The following is a 10185-nucleotide window of genomic DNA, read 5'->3' as shown; positions in this document are numbered from 1 at the left end:
TATATGGTATTAAAGATCTATGCCTTCAGTAAGAAACACTGTGTTTGCTGGAGCCACAGATCAGAAAGTCTGGTGACATCCTACCAATTAATGAATATTTGTCTGTGTGTCTCTTGCTTTGGGGCTTTGCAAATAACACAGGCACATTGTGAATAGGCAGAATCATATAGTCCTTTACAATCACTCAGATAAGCAATTTTGTATTTGAATTTCTTACAATCTGCAGTTAGCATAAGCAACCTCCTATTGCCACTAATGTCATGAACATTAGTCATGTTTCCAGGGAAGAATATGTTTAATTATTATTATGACCACCCCCCATCCCACTCACTCAATTTTCTATGCATGAAATGCTCCTCCCTCTCTGATACAGTGGCCAATTTGACCAAACAAATTTAGTAATAATTTAAGACTTGTGAGCCTGTTTTGGTTTTGTGAGTTTGGTAGATCAAGCTTCTCTTTGGAGGAAGAATTAAAAAAGATCCAACACTTCCAACATGTGTCCTGTTAACACCAAGATTACTTCACTCTGCACTAATGCACTAAATGTTCAAGTCATCATCAAGGAATTGGGGTGGCAGTGTGGGGCATTTGCCCCCCTCAGTGAGCAGACCTGAATCATCCAAGGAGCATGTCTGATCAAAATAACTGCCTCCTAGGGGATCTGGGTTTCCAAGTCTGTATTTAAAAACAGCGTCTTATAATTAAATGCAAAAATGCAGAGGCTTAAGCACTTCACTCCCCCCAAAAATCTGAGTCTCTGAACCAGCAATAAGCTGAAACAATAGTGATGCTCCTCACATCCTCCTACACACATTTCCATTGTCCTTCTATTCCATTGCATTTTACCAGGGCAGCCATTGCCTGCAATTGGCACAAACAAGCCAGAGTGTCATCATACACAGCAGTGAAGCCACTAATTAGGTTTCTAAACCGTGTCTGAGGCAGATAACAAATGGGCAATGATCATGTCTAAGACGCAAGTTTGGCCTGTACCATTGTATCATTGATTACATTTACAAGGCAAAAACACCTGACGGTGCAGAGGGAATTTATGACACATGACACACTGAGCTTCTCTCTCCAGCTTCTCCTTCCTCTTTTCCATCCTTATCACATCAAAGTAATTCATATCACATCAATACATATTTCTGACTTGACCCCTTCCCCTGAGTCCCTGTGCCTTATCGCCCGCAGATCCAGGGACACAGCTGTGGCCACATCCTCATGGATTGCGATTTGTGGATCGCGTGTCGGAGGTCGCGGTGGTGGATCCAGTGTGGTGGATTCTATGTCGTGCCAGCTGATCATAGTGGGAATGACGGATTCTTTATCGCGTTGGAATGAGATAATGGTGGTGGACCACGACTGAGGTGTTAGCTAATGATGGATCCTAACTGGCGGCAGTGGACAATGACTGTGGACTATAGTGGATCCGATCTTGATGATGGATCATGATCTTTCTGGCTGCTGACCATAGACTATGATTGCAGCAGGACTGCTTGACATATAGTATTGAAGTTATCCTTCAAGGAGAGGCGGTGGTCGAGTGGCTGAAACTTGGACTATGGGCAGAGAAAGTCTCTGGTTCGTCTCCGGTTCGACTCCACGGAGACAACAAAAGACGAACCTGGATTGATCTGTCCAAAAATCCAAGAGTCTCCCTACCCTGTCTAGTGTCCCTGAGCAAGGCACCTCACTCCCCCAACATCTGCTCCCCGAGCGCCGTACATGGTCGCTCACTGCTCTGTGTGTCCTGCACCAGATGGGTAAAAAGCAGAGATTAAATTTCCCTACCTGCATGAGTGTGCCTTTGCATGTCTGTGCATGTGTTTGGGACGAATAAATGGATCTTAATCTTAATATTTAAAAAATGTTTACCCTCATCTCAATGCTGCTAAAAACTTTAATCTTAATGATGTTTTCCTACACTTGACATCTAATGCACGTCCGTCCGTCCTGGGAGAGGGATCCCTCACATGTGGCTCTCTCTGAGGTTTCTACGTATTATTACCCTGTTAAATGGGTTTTTAGTAGTTTTTCCTTACTCTTGCTGAGGGTTAAGGACAGAGGATGTCTCACCATGTTAAAGCCCTATGAGATGAATTGTGATTTGTGAATATTGGCTATACAAATAAAATTTGATTGATTGATTGATGTGTCTGATCCACAGCAGTCCTGGGTGGATAAACGTTAAAACTTTTTTTAATGGTTTGCTAACTTACATGGTCTTACAACTGGGACAGAGGTCTAAAGCTGAATGCAGTCAGCTTCATGCCAGTAATCCTGGACCAATTCAATTTCATTCAATTCCATTTCATTTGTATAGCGGCAAATCATAAAATCAATTATGTCAAGGCGCTGGTCATGTTCAGGTCGAGACAAATGAATTATAATCATAATTAAGCTCTGTCCGACTGGTATTCAGCTTTTGGTTGTTACGGTAGCTGACTGGTTGGGATTGGTCCTTGATGTGATGATGATGTAACTGCATTGTAGAGGTGCAATCGTTAGAAGGAATCAGTGCCTGTATTGGCAGATTAAGAAGAGGGCCAACTCAACAAACACTAACACCAGGCCTTCATTCTACTCTGTATCTGTGCATTCACATAATTATACAGTTATATTTTATACCAGGTTTCCATGTCCTTTCTCATGCAACCAGAAAGCGTGTAAATGTTCAGTTATACACATACACTGTATATAATAAAAATGCAGCAGTGCAGAGGATGGTGAACGGGAGCTTTTAATCCACACAATGCCCTGGATGATTTTTTTTTTTCAAAATGTACACTTTATTGTCAACAACAGTACAAAAAACAAAAGGGTGTATTTACATCTCTGCTATGGCCTTCTCATTGTACCCTCTTTGGTTTCACTGCTGACCTGATTATTTTATAAGGAACTAAATAAAGATTGAATAGGTGCTTAAAAATGATCCACTGCTTTCATGTCATGCAGTTTAGCAACAACCTCTTAATCCAAACGGTTCTCCTTTTGAAGATGCTGGTCAGGAAAGTGTGCTTCATTGGTCATCGCACTAATGGAGTTCACATTTTAGCTCATTATTGGCAATAGGCTTAACCTACTGGTATTTTCAAGAAGAATATGAGTTAATCATTCAAATGCATCCAACAAATTTACATGTTACAAACTCAAAGGTTGTGTAAAAAGTAAATTCTTGAAATATTAACAAGATTTATGATTCCTGTCAAACAATGTTGTCAACAATTTTTCCGGTCGCTGCCTTGTGTGATGAACAAGAGCAGAATGATGCCAAACCAGGGAGCCATGATTTTTTTCTAATCTGCCTTTTGCAGCCGCTCTCTTCAGTTTGGGTTATTCTTCACGCCACTTAGCTAAAATAACATAATAATGACAACATTACAGCAGAAAATGAGAAAAGATACAAAGTCCTTATTAACTCACATTATCATACCGCTCAGTATCTTTTCAACACTTGATGCCTTCCTCACAGGCGTTAAAAAGAAATATTGTGCATGCTGCAGCACAGCCATCAAGGTAGGTTACATGCAGAATATAAATACACCAAAAACACACACAAAGGAAAATAAAAACAAAAACAACATAAAATAACCACAGAGAACATTGAGACCTGTTACCAGTAAAGCTCTATCAAAACGGAGATATGAGAAAATAACATAAACATGGTCTCAGCCTGAACAGAATGGAGCAAAACTGAAGACAGCAATGTAGTGTGTTCAACTAAATCACAAAAGTTCATAAAAGTTGTACCTTCCTGATGACTTATTGACTTACAAAAAGTGAAAAGAACTGAAGAGGGAAAATAGTACATACAGTTCCATATTTAAAATGACTACATCTCTTGTTGACAGGGGATCCATTATCTAAATATTCAAACAATCACTTTTCCAGTGTTTAAAGCCCAGTGAACATAAGTGAGGAGGTTGAGAGATGGCATGTCCTAAAAAGTTTCTGTTTCTTAGGGGATATACAGCAGTGAAGTGTCTTTTTCTCTCAGCACAACCAAATGCTTTTACACACACAGCGCACAGAAAGGTAAAAAGAGAAATCAAAAACAATCATCGGGATGCTCAGCCAGGACACACACAGAATTATGATTTGTTATACAGGCCTTAAAAAGAAATGTACATTCTTTGGAGAGGAAAAAACTAAGTGGCGAAACCCCACTACATAGCCTCATGTAATTGCTCAAACAAAACATGGAGCATTCACCAGCAACACAAGAAAACCAAAATGACACGGTAACACGAGGCAGCCTCAATGCAGACTTCAAACAGCGAGGTGGGACAGCAGGCTGAGAGCAGGACTTGGTGGAAAACGACTCTGACTGTTGCTGCTTATGTGGGGCCTGATGGAGCACATCAGCCACCAACTGGGAGTCTGTCTTGATGTTGCAAGACTGTTTTCAACTGCTTCTTACCCACAGAGAAATGGAGATAAAAAAAAAAAAATTAGGTAAGTCATGTCAGTCATCAAAATTTCCACATATGATACCCACAAAACAGTCTTGCATAAATATAAGCCCACATTCATCTCAAAGGCTAATTCCAGTTTATTATAACTTATATCTTATTTTATTATTGGCCATTACCTCTATCCAATTGACAACTTTCAAATCAGCAAAGTGCACAGGTATATGTTTCACCATGTTCATTAATTCAATTAGCCTGCTCACATGCTAACTTTCACTGATTAATACTACACTCAGAGCTGAGGCTGAGGGGAATGTTTCACTGGTATGTGGACACGAACCAAGATAATAGACACTGATAACAAACCAGAGGATCAACGAACATTTCCTGCTGAGGGGAGCATGGATCTCTGCTCCATATTTCATTTGAGAGTATTCTAATTAAAGACTGACACTGCGTTCCCTAGAGCCCTGGAAGCGGAAGCGGAATTAAAAAAATACATGGAAATCATTTTGGCCAATTTCACTGACAGTGTGAAATTATACAGTCTATACTGTACAATGCCAATAAAAGGCATATTAGTATATTCAATATTGATATTTGTATCACACTGATGTATGTGTGTACATTTTTCCAGCAAGTTTGGTTTTAAGTAGTCGATCAAGATTGAGAGTGACTCATGATGGACATCATGGTGTGTTTATCTGCGGGACCTGTGCAGGAGCCCCCAGTGTCTGATGCACTCTGACTCAGGGGCTGGTCATGATGACACACCGGATCTTTTCTCCTGCACCCAACATGTGTGACAACCAACTGGTCTCCAACCGGTCCATTCACATCCTGAATGGTAAAGCGTCTAAAAAAAATCAAGCTTACACACAACTTTGTAAAGCTAATGTAAAGAGAATGTTTCCGTCAGTGAACAGTTTCATCAGTCACTGTTTCTTTTGTGGCTCTTTTCTCTGGCATTGGAGATGACCTGCTCAAAGTTTTTACAACTATTCATACTCAGACCACATTTGATCCGTAGGAGTTGTGAACACATGTGAACCTTGGATTATTACAAAGTTTACATATTCATGTAAAACGGTTTTACTGCCGCTGTTACTTTTAGAAGTAATTATTGAGAACATTTAATTTCAGAGATGCAGTTAAATAAAAGCAGGTGTGTGTTCATGAGAGTTTAGTGTTTATGAGACAAGCAGGTGTGTGTTCACGTGACTTGTTAAAGCCATTGACAGTGAAAGTCATACTGGAGGAGCAGACGAATTAGAGATGGGAGCATTTTGGATTCATGGTTATTTATATTGATAAAGCAATAAGGGTGGTGTACACAACCATACGTCAATGTTTACAAATCAACCATGGCAACACATTTGAAGAGATGTTTCCCAGAGTATAGTGTGGTGGCACCACAGGTGCGCCTGCATATGCATAAAGTTTGTTCTGACGCGCAACAGAGCCGATTGACTGGTTCCTAAACTAGTGAATGAAAGAGACATTTTAGTGAGAGAAATGGAGCGATGCATGCAAGGTAGTTCAGGCAGCCAACTCGAGCTGCGCTGCCCCAATCGTGTGACATGCCTAACTCTCCACAACCATCTATAATACACACCCACCTTATTAAGCGGTCTATTTAAGCAGAGAAAATTATGCATGTGTTTGAACGTGAGTTGTTCATTATGAAACAGAGGTGAGACTAGGGATTACTACAAAAGTCGATAGTGAAGAGTAGTGAAGGTATCGAACAATACCAACCCACCGCTGAAGGGTGGTTGCCACCGCTACTTCGGGATCGGGGCAGGCGCACAGGGCATGCCCACCGTCCTCTCTACCCCGCTGGCCTGCACTCACTTTGCAAGTTAACTGTGGACACTGTCAATGGTCAGAGACTCTTGAGACCCATGCAGTGCTCAGGGTTTGCTTTGTGTTTGTTTGGTTCACCATGGAGTATTTGCGACACGTATTTAAACAGAGCGACAGAGACGAGCAGACACACACATGTGCACTCCTATGGATGGAAGAGAAAGAATCAGATATTTTTATAAAGAGTGTGTGTCAGGGCCGGGTCTAGACAGGCATGTATGAGGGGGCAGCCACAAATCTTGAGGGGGCATTGTGCTCCAGCACCTTTTACCATGTCTAATTGACAAATTCACTCACTAGGATGTGGGTACACTGAACAAGTGCCTTGTAAAGTACTGTGGTCTCAAATGCTTGGCACACTTATTTCATTGTAGTTATTGTTGTTAGACTAACCATATATGAACTTGGGTTGTTAGTTGTATGTCCTACCCTCAACCTAAACTGACTGCACTTTGTCAGGCCTCTACCCTAAGACCTGCCCAACTTGGGTGTCCCTATGAAGACTAGCTTCTGTTGGTATAGCTCTTAGGGTCACTGAGGCACTCAAACCTCCTGACCACGATAAGGTGGCAATCCCTCAGGAGGATGTTTTTGTATGTTTTTTGTATTTTTTTGTATTTTTGTATTTTTATAATACCCTCAGGAGGATGTTTTTGTATTTTTTTTTTTTTTTTTATAACACCCTTAGGAGGATGTTTTTGTTTAGTTTTTTAAATAAAAAATTAAAGAAATAAAACAAAGGCTATTAGCCTAGAAAAAACAAACAACGTTGGCTAACTACAGCATTTTTGCTGGCCACTAATTTTAGTTAAGTTCTCCTAGGTCTCTAGGTCAACGTCAGCCTCCTGTTTCCCTTGGCAAACTCCCTCACAAATTCGTCCATGTCCAGCTTGTATGTAATTGACTTTTCATGGGCCAAGATAACCAGTTTCCTCTTTCTGTGATGCAGCATAGTTCTGCGAAAGGGGGTTAAGACACGGGACAGTGTGGAGAAAGAGCTCTCACATGCAGCTGAAGAAACCCCAATGACCAGTGCTGTAATGTATAACTTGTACAACAAGGGAAATGCTGCCTTGTAGTGCTGTAGGGTTTTGCACACTGTAGACAGATCTGGTTCATTGGGGCATTCCTTAAGCAACATGGGCTTTGCCACCAGGATTTCATTATTCAGACATCCTGCATCAGTGCCAGCCAGCTCAACCAAAGGATGCAACAGAGCTCCATGGAGGAATGTGCCAGATGTAGGCACAAGGCTGGACGTGGCCTTCATCAGCTCCAAATTCTTCTGGCAGAATCTTGTCTCCAACTCGGTAATTGCCCGGTCCAGAATGTTTAGTAGAGGTCTTTTAAGTGTCTTATGGGGGGGGAACACTGTCATCTGTGTCTGTGTGGCCCACTGTTGTAATTACAACACTGTCACTGAGGTGCCTATTCATTGTTCTCCTTCTCTTTGCTGGAATGTCATCCCCAGCTGCTGTGTGATCTCCCTCTCCCCACTCATCGCTGTGATCCCTCATGGCCCTCAAAGAATCCAGTGCTGTACCAACCTCGTTTGAGGCTCTGCACATATCCACAGACTGAGACTGTAGTATGGCATTTGCTGGTTTCAGTAGACCAAGCACTTGCACCAGAAACTTGCCAATTTTAAAGAAGTGCTGCCTCTTAATCTGGCAGAGCAGGCCTGATGCTTCAGTGCACAGATCCACTGCAGCATCATCATCCGTTGCCACCTCAGACAGAACAGTGATTATTTGATCTTCATTCTCAGTAGTATAACGTGTCACCTCATAGTGGCTAGTCCATCGGATTTGAATTAGCCTCCTAAGATTAGGAGCATCATATTTTCTAGTGATGTAGTGGTGCTGAAAAAAGTTGTACAAGGAAGAAGACAGATCAAAGAATCTTTTAGTACGTTGTTCGCTCTGCATGGCATGCACAACTACCAGGTGCAGTTGGTGGTTGTAGCAGTGAATGTAGGGTATATACTTTCCCAGCTTCTGTTGGAGCAGAGCTTGAACACCTCCTCTCACCCCACTCATCACTGAAGCTCCATCATAACACTGGCTCAGAATGTTGTCAGCACTGTAACCAGCATCAGAGAGGCACTTCAGGATCTCAGAGGTTATGTACTGTGCATCTAGTTGGTCGAGGTCAAGCAACCCAATGAGATGCTCCTCGGGTAGGGAAGCACTGACAAACCTAATCATAACTGACAGGTTTTCGACATTACACCTGTCCCTGCTCCCATCACTCTTGAGGCAAAAACCCACAGCATCATTATTTTCATTTTTTTTTTTATCTCTCCGAGCACCATGTTTGCCAGTGTGTCAATAATTTCATTTTGTATGTGATTTGATGTATATGATGCATTCCTTGGGATACCCTTGGCGATGCTGGCTAGTTTTTCATCTTTCTCAAGGGTATATTCCATTAACTTAAGAAAAAGCCCAGAAGCAATATCATCATCATCATGACCAGCAGCATCACGCCTGTGTTCCGTTGTTCCACGTAGACTCAACTCATTGACACAGAGGAACTTCACAGCGTTGCCCACACTCTTAACATAGTACCGGTTTTTCTCTACCTGTGTCTTGCCAACCAATAATGTGTCAACATTTTCCCCAGTAGCCTCTCTCTTCTGGTGCTCAGCCCAGAGAGTAGAAGCATGCACATGGTTGTGGGAGGACACATGCCTCTGCAGCCCTTTGTCACTTTCCAGTGCAACTTTCCAGTTGTTGAAACCAGTCAGAGTGAACACAACATCCCTCTCATTCACAGTACTGTATTTGCGACAGGGAAAGCAGAAACATGCATCCCGTTCAGCAGAGTATTCAAGCCATGGTCGTGTGCGGTACCAGGCAGGATTGAACGACCTCAGTTTTTTGCTAAATGCACGTTTTGGGTAGCTACTTAATAATAGCTGAGATGGTGCAATGGTGGTTAAGTCACTGGGTAAAATGGGAAGTTTGGGGTTAACTGTAAGAACAGCTGGGAAAGGAGGAGGTAGAGTAGAAGTAGTGCTTGCTGGTGTTATGCTAGCTACTGCTGGAGTGATGCAGGCAGCAGAACCACTACTAACGTTAGCTGATGCGCTGCTAGCTACAACACTGGTAGGGGTAGGTGCAGCGCTAGCTGCTGAGGTGCTAGCTAGAGCATTGCCACCATGATCTCCATTGGTAGGGGCAGGAGGAGTATGTTTTTTAAAAGCTCTGAAAAACTGATGTATTGTATATGTAACCTCAGAATGATCAGCAGAATGGAATGCAAGCAATCTCTACACTAGTGTTGTATGTCACTTGTTTACAAGGCTGAGTCCCTGAGGAGAATGAGATACACAAGGTTGGGACAAGTCTGCTGAAAGTTTTACAGGAGTGGAAAAGTGAAGATGGGATTGTAAAATAGCAGCCAGATTGCAGAAGTTGGGTGGGGGCGGGGCTTTCTTTAGGGGTCTGCACGCACAGATCATTTGTGCTCAGTCTGTGGCAGGTAGCGGACAGTGCTCTCTCCCCGTGCTGTGACACATGACAGGGACTGTGGGCCCACACACCCTGATCTAGGTTTTGGTTGTTGTTGTTGGCTGAGCAAATAAAGATTTTCAAGAAAAATATTAACTCTTGTTTTTATTATGTTATTAGCAATTAAGTATGTCACTACACAAAACACTATGACTGAATTTAACAGAGCTCCTTTGCTTCGCAGTTTACTGCTGCAAGCTGCTATTAGAAACCTGACACTAGCTCATTTGCATACTAAAGGGTGATTGGAAGTTGGGCAGACAGCTATCCCTCACAGTGAACCGGCAGCAGGCCGATACACTGAGCAGAGCGAAAAGGGGAGATGGAGCGGAGGTGAGAAACATGACATGAGAAACAACTTGATATATTTTATATTTGAGGGGGCA

General features: G+C 42.3%; 2 protein-coding genes across 4 annotated transcripts in view; one reads left to right on the top strand and one right to left on the bottom strand.

Moving 5' to 3' along the window:
* Positions 1–4312, top strand: part of cblb (Cbl proto-oncogene B, E3 ubiquitin protein ligase) — a 63480-nt gene extending 59168 nt beyond the window's left edge. For both annotated transcript variants that reach the window (XM_053441374.1, XM_053441373.1), the window contains one exon: positions 1198–4312. In XM_053441374.1, the coding sequence (XP_053297349.1) occupies positions 1198–1372 (175 nt within the window). In that variant the 3' untranslated portion in view covers positions 1373–4312. The remainder of the gene's footprint in view (positions 1–1197) is intronic.
* The window catches only part of alcama (activated leukocyte cell adhesion molecule a), a 64455-nt gene continuing 56998 nt past the window's right edge, over positions 2729–10185 (bottom strand). The window contains exon 16 of one of the 2 annotated variants that reach the window (XM_053441376.1): positions 2729–4421. The gene's annotated coding sequence lies outside the window, so the exon portion shown is untranslated. The remainder of the gene's footprint in view (positions 4422–10185) is intronic. The other variant, XM_053441375.1, reaches the window with a different exon arrangement.

The sequence above is a fragment of the Pleuronectes platessa genome, chromosome 15, assembly GCF_947347685.1.
Source record: "Pleuronectes platessa chromosome 15, fPlePla1.1, whole genome shotgun sequence".
NCBI classification, from domain to species: domain Eukaryota; kingdom Metazoa; phylum Chordata; class Actinopteri; order Pleuronectiformes; family Pleuronectidae; genus Pleuronectes; species Pleuronectes platessa.
Note: the sequence above shows the minus strand (reverse complement) of the source record. Positions and strands in the feature narration are given on the sequence as shown.